Below are 21,218 nucleotides of genomic sequence, written 5' to 3' on the forward strand. Positions count from 1 at the left end.
TGCCTGTAATCCCAACGCTTGCATAGGCTGAGGCAGGAGGATCACTTGAGGCCAGGAGTTCAAGACCAGCCTAGGCAATAAATAGCAAGACCCTGTCTCTACAAAAAATAGAAAAATTATCAAGGTGTGGTGGTGTGCACCTGTAGTCCCAGCTACTCTGGAGGCTGAGGCAGGAGGATCACTTGAGCCCAGGAGTTTGAGGTTGAGTGAGCTATGATGATGCCACTGTACTCCAGCCTGGGTGACAGAGTAAGACCCTGTCTCCAAAAAAAGAAGAAAAGAAAAGAAAAGAAAAAAAGAATGATGTGAATAATGAATTAGAACCTCCAGTAATTTACATTTCACCATTTATACCATTTATAACAAACTTTGAGGATCTTCTGAGTGGCACAGTATTAGGCTATTTGTTTCCAAGGGCCAAATACTAAAACATATAGAATATCCTTCCCTATACTCACTCATTAAATGTCACAGACTAAGTAATTTGAGACACAGGGGTAGGAAGTGATCGGCCACACATTCCAGTCATTTAAGATAGAGGAGTTCTCCCAGGTGATTCTGGGTCAGGCCATATTAATTGGCCTTGCTCATGTTTTCCTTCCAATAAATCCTGCTTTTCCAGGTGGAATCATATTCCATAACTGAAAAGGAATGGCTGTGGGTTATCACTCTCTTCTTTCATTCCCTGCAAAAACACCAAAACACTATTTGCTTGGATCCCCAAAGACACACAAATAGATCATATTATTTGAATCCTTTGGATGAAGAGGTCTTCTTGCATCTGTCATGGGAACCAAAGATTAGGAGATCCTTAGGAGGAGAGAAGGTCAGAGAGCCTGGTGATCAGACAGACACTATCCTTCTTACTAGACTTTTGCTGATTCAGAAAGAATTCAGCTTCTGGTTGTAAATGACCCCATCCCTACTTTTTAAAATTACCTGTTACTAGGGAGATGTTACAGGGGAAAAGGGTGTACATTCAATTATGTTTCTTTTTTAGTTCTATTTTCAACTAGCAAATAATAAAACTCATATCTTTCTCAAATACCTAGATTTTTCCTTTGTGAGCAAAAGACAAAGTATAGTTTCAGGGTTAAAATCTATTAGATTCAACCTCATTTCCTCTCTGCTTTTTAGGGTTTTATAGGCTTTCCTCTATCCCAGAAGATAGATGGGCTCCTCAACTATCAGTACGCATTTCTTCAGCAGCAGTCGTGCATTAGTGCTGCCTTTGCTACCTGGTAGATTATAATGAATAATAAAATTCTGGTAGCCTTAGTCCCAAGTCAACTGCTTTTTCTGTTAAGCTTCCTACTTCACTCAGAATGAATGAATGAATGAATGAAAGTTTGAATGTTTACCTTAAGGAAGGCAGCTGTTGTTTTTCTGGTAGACATTCAGCTTAGACTACAAAAGTTTAAAGTTATATTTAGAAATGCAGTAAAAAGAATCCACATACGTTGTTTTAAATTTTTATTTGCTTACAAAAGAGAATGGAAATAGGTTTGCAACAACTTATCTTCATGTACAAAGTAATCCCTGTAGATGAGGAGAGGCAGCCCCTGGAACATAATGCTGGACGAATTGTTCATCAAAATTGGATCTCTTTGCATCAGAGCTGGTAGAAAGTCATTATTTTGCATCAGTGAAAAACCACTGAAGAAAACTAAATCTATCTTTAAAATTACCGGATTCAGAAAGGTTATCTTCTAACACTTAGTTTTGGATACCCGTGAAACCAGTTACCAAGTGATCTCAGAGTTGGACAGATCAATTAAACAAGAGGTAGTTTCTCCAATAATGTCCCTTTTTTTCTGACCAACAAGGTCATTCCCACGGGGGTAGGAGTAAATGGTATAATCTTTGACTCTCTTTGAATTCTTTTTCTGCTGGGGCCCCATTTCCCTCAAACACAATCATATCTGTTTTGTTCATCTCAGAACTTAAGAGAAAGGATTCCAGGGTTCAATTTATTTTTCCCAATTCCTCTTTGAGCACTATTCTCTGGAAAAACAAATTATCTGGCATGCCATTAATACAGCAAAGGGAAATCATTTCTACGGTGTCATAGATTAAGGGGATTTTTTCAAAAATATATTTTTTTGTTAATAACAATAATATTAACATTATCCAAAGAGGAGATGTAGGCTGCTGAAATGAGTCCCCCAGAAGTAGCATACAAACCACATGACAATATTTTCTCAAACACGGTTCCTTAAGAGTTCCTGCAGTTGGCCTTCCACGTTCTCCTGAGGTTCAGATCCCGGGGCCCCACAGTTCCATGGCTTCCAGCTCATCTTGGACAGGGGTGAATTCTGGCTGATCCGGACGGGAAGCTAAAGAGGAAAAGTGGGGGTGGGGACTTGATAGGACCCAGAAACCATAAATTGATATTCTCCCCACACATGGGTCCTGAGAGACACAGAGATATCCTGCTTGGGCAGAAAGCAGCAGGTGCCTTAACCCAGCGCGCCCCTCGCACCTTCCCCATGAGGTTTCAGACGGTTAGTAGAAGGAGGAAGGGAAAGACACGTTACAGAAATTGTTAGAAAATTAGAATCATAGCCAACTGCTTAAATATCAAATTTTATTTCCAAAGGAAACCCTGAAAACTCAGCAGAAGTATAAAAGAAATATAAATTTTGAAAACCAATCTCATGTTAGAAGTCCATCACCAGGAAAGAGTGGGGAGGGTGGGGCAGGCAGGGAGGAGATGCCCACCCGCCTGTGTGGGGATGGGAAGGAGGAAGAGGCACAGGTAAGTAACTTTATTATGGAGTCTCCACACAGGGGAGTTTGGGCTAAATTCTTGGCCCCTGACCATAAATCTCTATTTAGGCTGACATGGAGCAGCCAGTTTCTATTACAGTCAACATTTATGATTTGGTTAAGTTCCAATGTTATCACTCCATTGTGTTTAGAGCAGGGTGGGCAAGAGCTGTGAAAGTGGGAAGGCAGGGAAGCGGGTGAGGCAGGGAAGCGGAGTGTCCATTATTAGGGGCAGGGGCTTGGTGGTGGTGGTCAACAGGACAGTTCTGTATCTGTAGCCAAATGCCCGGGCCAAGGTAAACAGAATGGAGGATTTCCACTTCAGTGCTGGTAATCATTGTAGGGGATCAGATCTTAATAAGGGACAGGGGGATTTGAGGGAACAGGGAGGGAAAAGATGAACAGAGAAAAACACATCAGCAAAACTTTGACCAATTCCTCTGATAACTAAGGTTAAATTTCTCCTGAAGCAGAAAATTTCAGTTCATTAACTAATAAGTTCATCGCCTCGTAAGCAGTCTCTGAGCCTCTCTCTTGACGCTTCCAAGAGTGGCTGTGTCAGAAAAGGAGCTATTGCACAGCACGCCAACATGCAGACTACAGATGCTTTTAGGAAACAATCTTTCAGGCTGGGAGTTAGTGATCAGACAAGGACAGCATGGTGACTTTGGTTTCCTCTTAAAACCATCCTTGGTCACCTAAAATGCATATGGTGGGAAAGATATCACCCAAAAGAACCTAGGGAGCCCTTCTAATTACGGGGGAAGTTTGAAGTTTTCCCAAAACATGAGCAAAGTTTTGCAGGACGTCATGGTCTCACCACAACGGTCACTTAGAATGGAGGCTCCAAAAGAATGTTCAACCATGTCCCCCAAACGAACAAATATGAGGTCAGAGGCCAAGTCTATGGTGATCACCATTTGAAAGCAAGGAATACTTAAACATGCTGTTGTTTGGAATTTCCTCTTAAGGTTTTGAAGGAGTAGCCTCTATAGTAATCTGCACTTTACAGAAGATGTTTCTGGACGATTTAAGGTAGTGAGGAGTTCAGGCTCTCCTTCTCGCCCATAACTGGTCTCTTTTCATGGCATCCTCTCTCCATTTTGGTGTAACCAAAGTAAAATATTGCTTAAAGCCCACAAGGGCAAGCACTTACCTCCCACACCGTAGGTAGAACATGATGACGGGTCACAATATCCAGGCTGACCGGAAGGACCTTGTGGTCCAGGCACCCCCAGGTGACCTGGTGGACCCCTTGGTCCAGGAGAGCCAGGGGGCCCAGGGCTGCCAGGCCGACTCTCCCCTGAAGGTCCTAGGAAGCACCCACAAATAACATTTGGAGGGTGAGTTTTGAGACCACCAAGAAGTAAACTAACTCTTACAAGAAGTAAACTGGAGGACAATTAGGATAATCTGCTTCTCTCTGTTCCTTGAGTTTGTTTTCTTAAACTGGATTCCCTAGGTTGAGGGTCATACTGTAATCACACATCCTCCTGTAGGTCAGTGCTTTTAATTAGCTCCAGAAACTAGGAAGCAAAAGTATTCTTTTCTATTGCTTCTTGGATATTAAAGGGAAAGGAACATGCTACTTTCAACCTTCTTTTCTTTATGGAGCTTTTGTTTCCCAATGCAGTTCCTTATGAATCCAATGTATGGACATGCACATACTCAAATCTCACCCTTACAATTAGTGAGAATAGCCATGCAAATAAGTACTGGCTCATGGCCTGAGATAATTAAAATAAATTTGTCTGAGTCTGAAAGAAATTATTCTGGAGGAGACAAATGACAAGTCTGAAATTCAACCCAACATACTTACCCCAAATTTCCTTAGGCTAGTTTACATTAATTGAGAATTTAGAGCACATAAAAATGGAAGAGGATTAAAACTGTGAATTTAAGAAGTTTATCAGCATGGGTTTTTTTTTGTTTTTTTGTTTTTTTGTTTTTTTTGGCTTGTATGCTTGTTTGTTTTTAGCCCTAGGTTCCAACAGTGTTTATAAGGCAGACTTCAATTAGAAATGAAATTCTCCAACTAGAACTGAAATTAAAAGTAGCAACAAACATCATCTTATATTTGAATAGTGTAATGGCTCTCAGACACATTCAGCTCCATTCAGTCAACACTCACCAACCATCAATTCTGTGTAATTCATGACGCTAGATCAGTTCCTCATTACTGTCTCTAACAGCAGAAATATTTACACTCAAAATGAATCTATTGCATCAGGAACCTCTTTTAGAAAGAGTATATTCCAAAATCATTATTAGATTGGAATGAAAAATCTGTAAAGCATTTGACTCAATGTGGCTAAGACAGATTATAAATATACAACTATAATTCTAATAGCAAGTCTGATCATCTGGAGAGCATTCTAAGAGCATCTGATCCACAAAACTCAAAACTTCCACAAAACTCATTCAGTAAGACTGCGATGGCAGGAACTTGTGCTTACCAAATGCCTCTGTGCCCCTCTAGGTTTCATGTCTCCCTTGCAGTTCAGTTGGGGCTCTGTGACTAGTCCCAGACAGTGAAATATGAATGGAAGTGACATGTCATTCTGTTTAGGAAGTTGAGACTGATGTACCTTCTCTTGGAGGCCATATGATTCATGGTGGAGGTCATGTCATGGTTTCCAAAACGGAGGAGTGCTACCCTACCCACATCAAACTGTGTACGTGTGTGAAATAAAGCTTCATTGTGTCAACCAACTAAGGACTGGGACTTATTTGTTACCACAGCATAGTCTATCCTATCCTAACTCATGCAAACAATAAAATCCCAGAATATTCTGTAACTTTTTGGCCTTGTATAGGAGGATTGTTACTAACAAATTAGCCTCTGGAGAAAATGAATGAGAAATACAACCATTTCAGTTAGATACAAGAATGTAATGTGGCCATTTTCCTTACCCAGGATGTCAAGTAAATATAAAAAATTACATCTTGCTGTTTTTTGTTGGGTGGCAAAATTTACCTGCTGGTCCAGGAGGGCCTCTTGGACCTTGAGTTCCAACACCTGGACTTCCTTTTTCTCCCTTGATACCAGTTAGACCTGTTTAAAATAAAAATTTTTTAAAAGTTCTCTTTAAAATGAAATCTTGGTAGTTCTGTTTTCCTGGGTTTCAAAAGTACCTCTCTGATGAAGACACTGAAGTGGATTGGTTTGAGGTTATGGGTACCATAGGACTTTTAAAATTAAATTCTGACACTGGTAGCTTATGCAAAATCACATGTTGAAGGCTGGCTGTGTATCCAAGCGTGCAGCCTGCATTTGCTATACTGCAAGTCAATCTTTCTCCTTCCTACTGAAGTGGTTCAGCCTGCCAGGAACTGGGCTGTGTCTTTGCATGCACCAGGCCATTCAACGTATGCAGTTGGCACTTCACAAGTAACACAATAGAAATCACAAGTTAACACGTCTAACATTTTCCTTTTGGTCCACCCTGTAATGTATCTGCAAAAGGCATGAATTATAATTAGGCAGCAAAGTTCTGAGGAGCGTGAGTTTCCATTAAAACTTGGAAGCTTCAGAAAAGCCTGTGTTTGATTTGGCTGATTCAGCCCCATAAAAATTTAAACCGATTCATGTTTCTTTTCCATCGAGCAGACCTCTTATTCCAAATAATTTATAGTACTATTAACAAACTATACATTTTCACAGGCAAACAACAAAGAAACATACACATACTCTGACACCTCATCATCCAGATCCTATCACAAGATCACCTGACAGGTGAGAGCACATATCTTGAGGCCCGAGACAGGGCTGTGTTAGACTGGGGTCTGGGTTACCCTGGCTCACATCATGGACAGTCTCTGCTGTCTGTTTTTCACATGCAACAATGCTTTGAAATAGCAGAATGTAGAACTGCCTCTCTGTTTAATTACACCTATTGAGAAATTATGTTGAATTGTCAAAGCCTAGAAGGAAACATAAATAAATGAAAATAGCCAATTTGACAGGTAGCTGACAAGGAAGGGATTTAAAATTTTTACAATTACAAATAACTTTGTTTTGACTATAAATGTAATGTAAGTTCACTGTAGACAAATTAGAAGATACAACAAGCAAGAGTTCAGCACTTAAAAATAATCACTTTTAATATCTCGGTTGATAATTTCCAGAAAAAAAGGTGTTGATATGGTATTTTTTCTGAGAATAGCTGGTAAAGAAGACTCTGGTGAGCAATCCAACAGGGTTTTGTGTTTTGTTTGGTTTTTTTTTTTTTTTTTTTTTACACTATACATACAATAGCTGTTCCTGATTTGCAGCTTTGGTGTCTTCTGTGCTCCTACTAAACACCTCTTGGGGTCAAGATATAATCTGGAATCTTTTTTTAAAAAAGCCCTTTCTAATAGTTGTCCAGGCTGGTACACCCACTGGTATACTTTCCAAACACCCGATTCCATTGTACGTGACCTTGGTGGTGTCATCTGAGCTCACAAAAGACCAATACGTCAACGAGCGCCCAGAGCACTGACTACCATGCCTGTTCCTACCACCAATTCAGGGGCTGGTGCTTCTCTGAGGAGCCCAGCAGGAAGACGATGATTTCTCCAAAGTAAAAATGCAATCTCATCTGGGTTTTCAAAGCACACGGCTAACTCTAACTAGTCAACACTTAATGCTTGATTGCTAATCAAACTATTTAGTGAGAAAACCTTTATGGGTAAGTCTACTGGGTATTAGTTTAGTAGCTACTTGGAGTTAGTACTTTTTAGCTGATAGGTACAACCTCAGCTGTCAATGCTTGTGCCCTTATATGCATCTGGGAGCTTAGCAGAAAATGCCTCTTCTTATGTTAGAATCGGAGTCACTTTCCCCACAGGGAACCACTAATTTTGAAAGAATTAGAACATAATAAAATATACTGATGACTAACACCAGGCTGCTCCTGATTAAGTGCGTTGTGACTCAGCGGCCTCTCACGACCTCAGGGGGCCGCAGGATCATCTTGGCAACATGGCTTCCATGGTTCTCCACAAGCAAAAGATGTAGATCAAGCTGAACAGGACAATCAGGAAAATATTCTTGGGACTAGTCCTCTAATAAGAGTTTCCTGACTTATCCTTTCCTTACTCATAAAGAAAGCAAAAGGTGGGGAAGAATGGCAGTAGAAAATCTGGTTGTTTTAATTTTCTAATTATGTAGAGAAAAATAAGTGGAATCTGATATTATCTGTAACATAAGTCAAGGTGAGGGAGGAAGAACAAAAATATTTTAGCTCCTCAAAATGCCTTAAAAAAGGAAGAAAAAGTTAAATGTATACAATTTTATATTATCAGGGAATTTTAGATTTTATTATCCTTGAAGCTATTATTAATACATTCCAAACTACATATAAGCTAAATATGTTAACATTTGTCCATATATTCATTTATGGTTCTCATACTGAAGAACTATCCATGTCCGTGACAACTGAACTTGGCTATAGACCATTTTTTGGAGTGAAAAAAATTAAAGGCTAAACTTGGAGACTTCAGATCTCTGAAAATATACCTGGTTATATTTTTGATAAGCCTTGTAGGGCCTAATTAAAAAGGAGGGAAAACAAGTGTCCTAAAACATCTGCATGTGACTGTCCATGAGATGCCTGAGGGCAGCAGAGCCTGGGCAAAAAGTCATTCTTTACAGGCAAAACACAGTCACCACCCATAATAAATCTCTTCTGCGGGGACTCAAGATGGGGCCATCTGGTGTTGAGATGGGGTCACCAGAGCTGAGTGTCAGTGTCCCTTTCGCAAAGGCACAGAGACTCAGGAGACCCCTTGGGGCTCCCAAATGCAAGAGAAATTCCCTCTTTCCAAAGCACCCTCTCACCGTGTCTGCCTCCGGAATTCCTCCTCATTCTTCAAGACCCAAATCAAAGCTTCTCTATAACCATAACAGGCAGAGCCATGATGGATTGAAGAGAGCAAGGATTACCTATCTTATTCGTGGCTATATCCCTATACTTTCTATGGTGTCTTCCACATCATATGTAACTCAAATATTTGCTGAGCAAACAGACGAATGAATAAATGCATGAATGAATTCTTTGCTTCTGTAGTATCTTATCCCATTGCATTACCTATCCTCCTGACCATTTGGCCCCAAACTAGGAGCCTGTTGGCTACAGGGACCATGCCCTATGTATCTCTCTAGCATCAGATTCAAGGAGAGTCTCACCATTAGTAGGTGGTCCAGTGAATACGGGAAGATTAACTGACTGACTGAGTGCCTACACCAACACTCAGCTGCCTGTTATATGTGGCTTTGAAGGATCAATAGACAAAATTCCTTATTCCAGAGCTTCATTTTTACTTTCCCACTCCTGGGTTATGTAAACACTGCTTCTTTTAACAAGTTCCTTGTGTGGTGTGTGATGATGAATATAATTGGCTCCGAATAAGTTTAAGGTTGGGCAACTTTTTTTTCATGAGCATAGATAATTTATATTGTTTATTTATATGAAGACTCAATTTGCCAAAAACATGATTTAGCTGAAATTAAAATACTCTTAGTTTTCTGAGTTGCCAAAATAATAGTTAGGATCATCAGAGAGAAGTATCTTCTAGTTTCCTTTTCTTTCTCTCTTTCTCTCTTTATTTATTCTTTATTCTTTCTATACATTTATACTCATACTTTAGAGTCTCTTCGAAATCCACTCAAGGCTGCCTGATTCTCCTGTACCACTAACCTAACACTGACCCTCCAATATTTTCTATTTCTGGTCCACCAAAACACAGACCTGTTTGTTTTAGATCTTCATTGCGTTCCCAGTGCCAGTCACATATAGATATGTGTGAAATATGGATGAATGAATGAAATACAAAGTTTGATTGCAGACTTCCACAAAGCAAAAATGTGGCCCACAGTGTATCAACTGTGCCTATAAATTACCTCACTAATTTTTGAATGCCAGATGCTTGACATGTACAAACTCATTTAATCTTCACAAGGATCAAGAGGGCAGGCACTACGATGAACCCTGACAGAGGGCTGGATCCAGAGAGGTTAACTCACTCGTCCTCAGCTAGGAAGTGACAGAGCCAACATGTCAATGCACAGATTGGCGCGGAAGCCTCTGTGCTCACCCGCCGCACTCCTTGCCTCTCCGCCCTACGCTGGACCTGCAGGCTGTGTTTCTTGTCTCGTGTGCGGTACTTGTGGCTTCCTGGAACTGCCTGCCAAATCCGTCTGTGCATTCTCTCCGGCCCCACACCCAGCAGTCAGCCCTGCGTTTATCACATTTCCTCAGCTACTTCTCTCAGTTTGTACGCTCTCTGTCTGCGCTGACCAAGACTTGAGGCTGCTTTTAAGAGGATTTATATTGCTCACACTGACTACATATCCAGGGTCTGGCCCTTGGTTGTCTGTTTCCTATTTTCTTTGGCCCGGTAGGCTCTGAGCTGGGAGATTTTACTGATTTTTATGGCCCCCTGACCACACCAAGCACTCCAGGCTGCAGTCTCATGCTGCCCTATGGAGCACAGTGACTCCTTCCTGATCCCAGACATTCTGAGGAACTTCCAGGATGTATGCCCAGGAAGATGTGCAAGGCCCGGGGAATGCTTTCATTGTAAGTGTACCAAAAAGTCACAGAAGTTGTAGACCAAGGCTTGCCGTGTTATTATTGTCTGTTGCCTGGGGAACGCTGGTGATAGATTGCAAGTATGATCTGTTCTTCATTCAGTGTGTGTGTGAATGCCTACTAAGTGCAAGGTACTGGACCTAGTACCTAGTTACAAGAAGGCAGGTTAACTGGACTCAATTCAATAAGTATTTTACATACTTTGCAAAGCTCTGCTATTTCTATGTGTTTGGTCTATAGGACTAGTACCAGCATGTGGGGCTCCAAGCTTTGTGCTAATGTGGCCAAGGCTGGAAAATAAATACATAGTTGTTTTCAATGTAAACAAACCTTGCAAATGACTGCTAAAAGTCTTCTTCCTATTGCCTTTTTCATGTAACAACTGGCCATCTATTATGCTTTTATAATTCAGGACTCTGCCAAGGAAATATAAACCACTCCAGATCTTTCAGGCAGAGGGAATTTAATATAGAGGCTTGGTAATGTGAGTGATGGAAGGGCTTAGAAGACAAAGATGCAACCCATAAATTAGCAACACCAGGGAGCTACCGTCACCCCTAGGAGTGCAGAGACAAGGGGCAAAAAAGGTATGACTGGAACCTGCAGGCCAGAGCCCAGAGTCTTCTGCTAGGATCTACAAGCAGAGGGAGACAGTAAGCAGGAGAACCAAGGGGTTGTAGCCACACCTGGCATTGCAGAGGAGGCAGAAGTGGGGTTGTTGAGGGGAGAGATACTCTAGATGTTCCCTTTGTCGTATCCTCCAGGCTTCCTCAATGCCTCTCATTGGCTGATCCTGCCCAAGAGCAGAGGCCAAAGGAGTCTGGACGATAGGGCCACGCAACTATAGAAGAAAGAAGGGCAAACTAAAAGAAACCTGCCTAGCCCAGTCGCAATATAAGGCACTGGGACTCCAGAGTCCAAAGCACCCTTCCTGCATGTACTAGGTCACCAGGCAGTAGGAAAACAGACAGATAATGAGTAGTTATAACCCAGTGTGAGGACGGCAGCATCTGTGGGGAACTACAGGAGTTTCCCACACACTGATTCCCAAAGTGACGTCCTGAAGAGCAGGAATTAGCCACACAGAGAAGCACGGGTGGGTGCTGTGGCAAAGGGAAGTGCACATGCCAAGGCTTGCAGGTGGGAGACAACAGGACATGCCGGGGGGACTAGAAATGGTTTGGTATGGCGTTGACAGCTTCAGCTTGCTTCCCAACCAACAGACTAGGAGGCCAGTCTAGGCCAGGGCATCACAAGCTTTGCGTGCCCGATGACGGAGTTTGGAAACGACCTCACACCAGCATGGATGGTTTCCAGTACCTCCTACCCATTTTTTTGTGTTCATAACATTTTACTCTTTTTCTTCAAAAGGAACCCCAAGTTGTTTAATCTTCAGGCCCCACAAAACTTGGATTTGCCGCTGCTGGGTGCTACAAAGCATGATCCATTACTTAAGGCAGACTGGAGTCCTGCAGAGCTCAACTCCACCAGTAAACCCTCTGCTAATCCCACAGAAAAGCCAGAGGAAAATGTACTAAATCATTAAGTGGGGCTACTCAGTGGGCATAACCAGACCAACATCAAGGCGACGGGAGAATTTGCACTTCAGGTCTCTCTTTTGGTCTCTCTCAGACAAGACAATACAGGCAGAGGGTCCCTTGGTATTCTGAGCACAGACACACCTAAACTTGGGCGGGCAGTGCGAGGGCGGAAGGAAATGCAGCAGGGAGGAAAGAAGTGAAGTAGGAAGAGTGGGAGGTGAAAAAATAGAAGCGTGGAGAGAGGAAAGGAGAAGAGGAGGTGTAAAGTCCATCAATGCACACCAGCTACTGCTCACAGCTGCAGGGTGGGCAGAGGGAATGGGAGTTAAATCAGGCATCAGGATCCTAGCTTTTTGTTCACCCCCCAGTCTTGCCACTGATGCACTTATGACCTCACAGGAACATAAGAACGTCAGACCAAATGCCGATTTATTATTTTCAGCTCCAAAATTTTGATTATTTCTCCTTAAATACCATTATATTATTTACACCACTGATTATTGAGAAAATTATAAATTATTCAAAATGAGTGAATAAATGAACAACTTCTATGGCTTAAAAAAATGAACATCTCAGGTTCAGCATGAATATGCAACCAGTGGATGGTATTTAAATTAGAACTTGGTCTTCATTCCTTGCAGAACTGAAAAATGATATCATGCTATCCATCCATGGAAAAGAAAGCTGTTCCAGGGCATTGGTGTCCACAGAGTTTAATATAATATCATATATATAATCACCAACAGTCCTTCATAATAAGCATGAAGGACCCGTTACTAGGATAAATGCATTTTTTATCTAAGATCCTCATCATGTTTTTCCAAACTAGCAAAGAAGTTCAGAAAAGTCAAACTACTTTGCTATATTTATATAGTGATTTAATGCCAAACTCAAATCTAGAACCAATGAAAATGGAAAGGGTTGATGAATATGTCTATTTCATGTATGTTTTTGCCAAACTTTAAAAATGCATTTTGGAATATTTATAATATTTATTATAATATATTTATTGCTTTGAAATCTATTTTAAAAAATTCACTGGAATTGGTTTATCATAGCTAATACAAAGAGCTTTAGTTTTATCATATAAACATTATATTTCCATTTTACTTGTTTATGTTCAAGGCCTGGAAATTTAGAAAATGGCAAAGTACATTCCTACATTTTAAAAAAGGGAGTCTCTCTCACTCTTTCTGTCTCTCTCTTCTATTATCCAGTACAACCAAATCTCCTACTTAGAAATCTTACCCTGATTTTCTGGCTAAATTTACGCATGATGACTTGAAAGGAAATGCTTACATTGTTAACTTGGCAGTAATTTTCTATTAACATGATGTCTCAGGATTGATGTGCTATAACCACATGGGCTTTTGCTTTTATCGTGGCTACAGGGTGAATGAGGAATGGCAGCCAAAAAGCTAGCCAAGAGGTAATCAACACCATAAATCACTTATGACTTAAAAAATAACCATTGTATTTCAGGTATTATGAGGAATAAAAGAAAAATATACATCAAATTTGGTCTTTAGGGATAACGTAGCCTCATTGGTGAGATAGGATTAACAGAAGGGAAATTATTAAAGGCCAATTCAAGAAAGTATATTCTGCCTGTGACACTGAATGATATGTGTCACACACTAATAAGGTTTTCAAAATTTTTAAGCGACAGAAACAATGATGTTAGCTTCCATGGCAAAAAAGAAAACAAAACACCAGTTATGGCTTTTTATTATTGCAACGATGTCATATTCTACTAATGACAAAGGGTGGAAACATAATTTAATGGCAATTTAAATTTGTCAATGACTTTTTTTCTCTCATTCTTTGGAATTGTTTGGAAAATAATTTTGTCATGATTGTCATTAATTTTAGAAACGGGAACACAAAAGATGTTAGTATTCTACATCTTTCCATAGGTGCTACTCTTTTTTAAGGTGCTTAAACCTACATCTTGCCTTCCCCACTAAAAAGCTATATCTGCCATTTGAGTGACTTTATAGAATACAGGAGAGAAAAACACATAAATGGTGAAAACAAGCAGTCACAGAGTGAGCCAATCCTTCACAAGTACCCCTCATTTTCCAGTGTTCTACACGTCATACTGCTTGGAAATCATTTCAACGGATGAAAGCATCACCCTGTTTGCATGGCCAGGCCAGAAGGCCTTCGTTTAATTTCAGAGAGTGTGATTGTTTAAATATAATCACAAATTCTTTGATATCCCTCCCTCCAAAATCTATAGCTCAATTCCTCTCCACTTGAATGTAGGCTGGGCTTAGTGACTCCCTTATAATATACAGAATATGGTAAAAGTAAAAGCTTGTCATTTCTGAGACTAGATGTCACAAAGGCACTGTGAACTCCTCCTTACTCTCTCTCTCTTGGATCCCTGGCTCTGAGGAAAGCAGCCACCATGCTTTGGGAATGAAGACTCAACCACCCCCATGGAGAATTTCGGGGTTAGGAAAGGAGCCCTCCTGCCAGTAGACAGCCAAGGCATAAGAATCCTGCCAACAGCCCTGCGAGAGAGCCATCTTGGAAGCTAATCCTCCAGCTCTAGACAAGCCTTCAGATGGCTACAGCGCTGGATGACATCTTGACTGCAACCTCATGCAAGACTCTGAGCCAGATCACCCAGCTAAACCCCAAATCCCTGACCCACAAAAACTGAGATCATATATGTTTGTTGCTTTAAGCCACTAAGTCTTAAGGTAATTTGTTACATGGTGACCGTTCGCTAATACATAGAGTTCCTTTCTGCAGCCATAATCAATGTAAAGAGTCACTTTGTAATAGGAAAAAAAATCTGAAAGATGATGCAAAGAAGAAAGAAGGAAGGTGGTTCCCTGTCCATGCTTTAAGGTGCCTAGGCATTAGGAAAACACAATCCATCAAACCTTCAGAGAAAGGTCTTGTTCTAAAGGGCATTCAACTGGACTTTACCAGACAAGGATTAGGTGAGAAAAGAGAAAACTCCATCTTCTTCTGTTTTTAATCTCTCAGGAAATGAGAAGCAGGGAATGGGGAAGAAAGAAAGGAAGAAGGCAAAATGTATTTCAGCAGATTCTTAACAGCACCGAAAAGAAATATGTCTCATGCAACTGAACATCAACTATACTACAAAATTGCAGGGAAGACTTGTAAATATTTAAGTGCCGACCAGCAAATCATAATGAAAGCTCTACCAGTGCTCTATCTTTAATCAAGCTGATCTGTCCCACAGAAATCATTTTTCCAGGAATAAGCCAGGATACACGGGGCATTAAGAAGTTTCACAGAAATGATCCTTCCCATCACCGCATTCTTGGCTTTGGAGCTGCTATGCTTTAGTATTCTGATTTCTTACCAACATATTCTGCCAAACTGATCTTCAGCTCCAATAGCCCTTTTAAACCACAGGGATACTGAACATAAGAACTCCTCTCTCCCGGCTTTAAATCAATCTGGAACTCAGTTTTCTCTCTAGGCATCTTGGCTCTGTTGGCTCACAGTTTAACATGGCCATGAGGGACACAGGTTTAGCTTTTACAGCATTTCCCTCCCCTGCTGCCATTTCTGAGTCTCTGAGAGGGACTGTCATTTATTTACGGTGGTCAGAGCAAGACTGATTCCTTGTCTACTTTTGTTTGCTTGGAGGAGTTCTGTTTGCCAGTGAGCATGTGGCTGAAAAGAACAAGGCAATTTACATGTATCTACATAATGCAATCATGTATTTGGTATGTTGGTAGATTGTCACTGTGAACACAATAGAGACAAATACAAAGGGACATAAGTCTTTATAATGGCATCCTAAAGGAAAAATTGTAGAAAGTCTATTCTACATTGCTCTTGGGACCAAGTTCAAATTCCTTATGAAGACTCACAAAGTGTGGGTCGCATTGTGTGGCCTCTGTCTATGCCGCTCTTCTCCTAGGTTTTATTCTCCTCTTCACTCACCATGCTCCACCTATGCTACTCTCTCCTCTGTTGTTCAAAGCAATGGATCTTAGTAGCAGCAGCAGTGCCATCCCTAGGGGACATTCTTGATACTTGTAGTGAAATTTTTGGTTGATGAAAAGATTAGAGGTTGTTTTTACAAGTAAATACATGTTAGAATAAATACTTTCTTTTTTTTTTTTTTTTTTTTTTGTTGAGACAGAGTCTCACTTTGTTGCCCAGGCTAGAGTGAGTGCCGTGGTGTCAGCTTAGCTCACAGCAACCTCAAACTCCTGGGCTTAAGCGATCCTACTGCCTCAGCCTCCCGAGTAGCTGGGACTACAGGCATGCGCCACTATGCCCGGCTAATTTTTTCTATATAGATTTTTTTTAGGTGTCCATATAATGTCTTTCTATTTTTAGTAGAGACGGGGTCTCGCTCAGGCTGGTCTCGAGCTCCTGACCTTGAGCAATCCACCCGCCTCGGCCTCCCAGAGTGCTAGGATTACAGGCGTGAGCCACCGCGCCCGGCCAATACTTTCTTACTGATATGCCAAATTCCTACTAAACATACAGATCTCAGCTAAAACATCACTGACTTTGTAGTCTAAGTCAAAGTCTCCTTATCTATGCTCATATAGCCTCCTGCATTTTTTCACAGCATTTATCGCAACTGAAATTAAACTATTCATGTATTGTTTGTTTAATATCTGTCCCAACTAGACAATAAAGTGCCATGAAAGTCAAGAAATGTATGCCCTATTGACCACCATATTGTCAATGCCCAGCGTCAAGCCTGATGTGTAGTAGATGCTCAGTAAGTATGGGATGAATGAATGAATAAAGATTGAAAGAGATTAGAGTTTTTATTTGCTTGTTTGTTTCTGAGACAGGGTCTTGCTCTGTCACCCAGGCTGGAGTACAGTGATGTGATCATAGCTCACTGCAGCCTCAAACTCCTGGGCTCAAGCGATCCTCACCCCTCAGCCTCCCAAGGAACTGGGACTACAGTGCATACCACCATGCCCGGCTATTTTATTTTTTGTAGGACTGGGTTCTCACTATGCTGTCCAGGTTGGTCTTGAACTCCTGGCCTTAAGCAATTCTCCCGCCTTGGTCTTCCAAAACACTGGGATCACAAGCATGAGCCACGGTGCCTGGGCCCAAGATTAGGTTTTAAGCTTAAGTAGTCAAGATAATACAGCTAGTAAATGGAAAAGCTAAAATCCTAACCTGTATATGATTAGGCCCCAAACCACATTGTTTCCTTTCCATCGTGCCACTCCCAGCTAAAGCAACATCACAAATTAGTGAGGGAAAAATGGTTTCCCTACTAAAATATCAGAAGTAAAACAAAATTGAATTGCTTAGTTCCAGGTTTCTCCCCTATTTGCCCCTAGGGTGAGATATTATAATAGAAATATAACTTCTATAGTTGTACCCCAAATTGCCAGATGCATGACTTAGAATTTCTCTGTAATTAATTCCCCTTCTTGGACTCTTATATAGTCTGGGTACATGCTAATGTCCTAGAAGAATGGTCAGGTGCCAAAATGTGTAACAATGAAAAATGTTTTTATCACATTCATATTTACCCAATGGATCATCCAGCTTTACAGGGTCATTTGCCTAGGCATGAGTGCCCCAAAGCTATCCAAATACAGCAAAACAGACTGCACAAGGAGATTGTAAATAGTAGAACCACAACCCATTAGGACATTCTGCTTAATTCAGCAGGTCACATGTTTTGAATTTGTGGTTATTAGAAGTCATCCTGAAATGGGGTTCACCAGACCCTGCATAGCCCTGGCCTCTCCTCTGTGAAACCCCACTAAACAAGTAATTCAAGGGCAGCAACAGGGCACAATGGAGCAAGCACAGACATTCTAGAATCGCATATATCAGGATTTGAGTTCTAGTCCGCTTACTGTTCCGCTGTGTGACCTTGGACAACTAACAATGGAGCTGAACCTCAGTCATCTCACCTAAAATGGGGCTAATACTGATCTCGTAAGATTTTCATGAGCATTCCATAACATGCTTAGCAACTGGCAGAGGAGTTGCTTAACAAACGCTAGCACCTTTTCTTCTCAAAGACCACAGTGATATCTTCCTCTACATTCTGACACCATTGACTTTTTTACTTAAGTCACTTAGCATTTATCTTCTCCCAACATGTACATTCACTAATGTTTCATTTTCCTTCCTTATCCAAACCAGGTCTTCCGCTTTACCCAAATGAAATAATGTGTGTATCGGTTTGAGCACAATTGGCAGATACATTATGAAGCCTAATAAGTGAAAGTCATAAATAATAGTATTATCTCACACACTGCCAAGCCAAAAAGGCTTACATAGACCCTGCATTCAATAAATGTTTTGCTGATTTATTGTATAAAAACCAGATATAAATTCCAGCTGTTGTGGACATCCAATCTAAAACATGAAAATCTGTAGTTAGATGGTTCCTCTGATTTTAATAATCTTTGGGGAATCATGGAAACTGAAGGGTTTGCCTAAAGGCTGAAGTCGGGGAAATTTCCTAATTTTTTTCAAGTAAATAAAGAAACTTGGTTAATACATGGTTCAAGATGCCAGTGTGGATAATGAAGATTTAAATGAACAGAGTAAGGAAATGAACAGATGAATCATCTGGGAATGAAACACAGAGATCAGAATTAGAAAAGGAACTATTATCAAGAACGGAATTACCCAAGGCCGTGATTGGAGAATGACCTGAGGTCAGAATAGCCAGCACTGGATTGTCACAGCCCAGTGAAGAAAAGAGGAACCTTAGTTCTGATTCTACCCCTTCCTGAATTTTGGAATACTGAGAAGACAGGTTATAAAAACCATTTCCAAGAAAAAAAAAAAAAAACAACTATTTCCATGAATACAGTGCAGGGTTTAATGGGGACAGGTAACCAAAAAGCATCCATGGAGGAGCCGCTTTTCTTTGACATAAATTGACAGTGAAGTACAAGTAACAAGGAAAAGCAGGTGAGAAATTGCGCTGTAGAACGTAAGTATGATGTCACGCAGATGGAACCCCTTCAACTCTGGGAGCCAATAATTAGACAAATCTAAGTTGGAGTTCAAGCTTTAGGTAGAAAACTTAAACAATATGAGCCACAGGATCCTTTTGAATCCTTAAATTCCAAGGATTCTCAATATATTACAACCCACGTGAGAAGATAGCAAAAGAGTTCGTAAGTATGTGTTCCATGTACACTTACGAAAAAGATTTAGTTTAAGTTAAAGGAGACAAAGGGTTAATGAGGAGAGAGGAGGACAACTAGATGGAGCAAAAATATAGTCTTTTGTTAGGTAATAAGGAAAGTCATGAAAAGTCATATATATCACATTGCTAATACGAAGGGAATTTATGTAATTTTTCTTCTGCTCTCTAAAAATGCATATTTTTTGGCTATTTCTCTGATAAAGATGGGATTAATCAAAGATATTACACTAGAATAATGTTTTTCAAAGTGAGGTCTGCAAATCCAAGGTCTCTCCTCGGCCTTTTAACAAAAGAAGAAAACAGAACACAATCGTAAGGGTAAGTATATACATTTTTATGCATTCGTATGCATAAACATATTGTGTCATGATGTCAAATGTATTTTTTTTTTACCGTGTTTCATGCTTTTAAAAGTTTTTAAAACTACAATAGAAAAATAAGATAGAGAAATCCTAACAAAAAATTAGCCAAAATGAAGGGAGTCATGGAGTTTTTTGGGAAGACTCATATGGGGCTCATATGAAACCATAGCAGAAAGCGGGTTCAGTTCAGTGCTATGCCAGACAGCTTGACAGCCACATTTCTTTTAATTTTGGTTTGTAGTTTATTGTTTGTCTAAATACACTGCCTAGTAATAGTACTTATTCTTACTCATTACAGTATTGTGTCCTTTTGAGATTATTTAATAGAGAATAATGATAATCATATTTTATACAGCAGAATAAAATATGGTATTTGGTTCTTATTTTCAGTCCTTATGTTGGCAGACTTTGAGTCTCTTTTGGCCTCAATATCTTCATATGATTTTTATATAAAATGAGAGGATCAGGAGGTAAAAAATGGCTGAAGACTCTTCAGTTTTAAAATTCCACTGTTTTGATTTAGTGGAAAGACAGACATTTTCCTCTTTCATTCTTTTCCGGGTATTGGGATCACAAGGCTAAGAATGAAACATCAAATCCCAGCTGCAACTAAAATAACTTTGCTGGGAATAAAGAAGCCCTTGGATGCTGGCCTATAAACCCCAACCTAGTAGTGCCCAAACCACACTCTCAACCGGTGATCAACTAAAAGCACCTTCCCCCAGGCTTATAGGGCATTTCTCACTTTCTCTTTTACTGTCATCCTGCATTTATTTGTGAGATATAGGGCCTTGATTGGCTAATGTGCTCTTTAGGAATATATATCAATATGTATATAAGAAAATTACATTACAAAAATTCATATTTTGAATGGTCTGAGCTGCTCTTTTAAAACTCCTGGATGCTTTTTCTCTGGTCTAATCATTCAAGTAGTCTAGCAGAGTAGGAAAGACTCAGTCTGGCAAGAACAGGGCTAGGATTTCCAAAAAGAACAAAGACAACTTGTGACTTGCTGGGAGTGACTCAGGTGCTGGCTCTGTGTTCCCTGAGTCACATTTTTTCCTCGATCAGCAGCACCATCAGAGGGTGCCCTGCAGACGGAGGGGGCACCTTCCAGGCTGCCTATCTTTAGTGTGTTGCAAGAGAATTATGCCCTTTTCTATGTCTGCTCATTTTGTGCCCTGACACAGGGAAAAATCTTCAGAAAGAAAAAATCAGAACTGAGTCACAATCAAAGCAACAACTATATAGTGAGTACCTATTAAGTGTAAAGCATTGTGCAAAGCAATTCAGACCCCATCCCTGTTCTCAGCAATCTAGCTATTTATTGACATATAACGAGAACCAAAATGGAAGGAAGAGACCAGAAGTGCATCAGGTATTCAGGGGGTGGAGACATTTGTGGTATGGAAGGATCAATAAAAATTTCATTCATGAAACAGGCATTAAGGTGAGCCTTGACTAGGATTAAAATGTATGGGAGACAAGGGCCGGGGGGAGGACATTTCCAAAGGGTGAAATGCACAAGGCCTGTTGTCATGGATCAAGAATGAACATGAAATACTATCTTTGTAATCTGCATTTTACACTTCAAATTTTATAAAAGAGCTAAATCCTACCCATCTCACAAAAGTAATATGATTCCCAGAGCAGATAGGTAATAGTTAGCTTTTCCCCAGATCTATGTTCTAGAAGTTGTGTCTTAGAAAACATTTGTTGTCTCTCTTTCTCACCATTTTCTTCATGGTTAATATGCAACCTCAACTTTGCACATCTTTTATCTGCTTCTGGAATGGGAGATCTTAGTCAATTA

At 40.4% G+C, this 21,218-nt stretch overlaps 1 protein-coding gene across 2 annotated transcripts in view; it reads right to left on the minus strand.

The window, feature by feature from the left end:
* Positions 1-1,721: 1,721 nt before the first annotated feature.
* Positions 1,722-21,218, minus strand: part of COL14A1 (collagen type XIV alpha 1 chain) — a 202,529-nt gene continuing 183,032 nt past the window's right edge. The window contains exons 46-48 of one of the 2 annotated variants that reach the window (XM_069465431.1): positions 5,747-5,824; positions 3,926-4,081; positions 1,722-2,336 (exon numbers count right to left, since the gene is read on the minus strand). In XM_069465431.1, the coding sequence (XP_069321532.1) occupies positions 2,257-2,336; positions 3,926-4,081; positions 5,747-5,824 (314 nt within the window). In that variant the 3' untranslated portion in view covers positions 1,722-2,256. Of the gene's footprint in view, positions 2,337-2,505; positions 3,123-3,925; positions 4,082-5,746; positions 5,825-21,218 lie in introns of those variants that run through there. The other variant, XM_069465432.1, reaches the window with a different exon arrangement.

This window comes from Eulemur rufifrons, chromosome 3 (assembly GCF_041146395.1).
Source record: "Eulemur rufifrons isolate Redbay chromosome 3, OSU_ERuf_1, whole genome shotgun sequence".
NCBI classification, from domain to species: domain Eukaryota; kingdom Metazoa; phylum Chordata; class Mammalia; order Primates; family Lemuridae; genus Eulemur; species Eulemur rufifrons.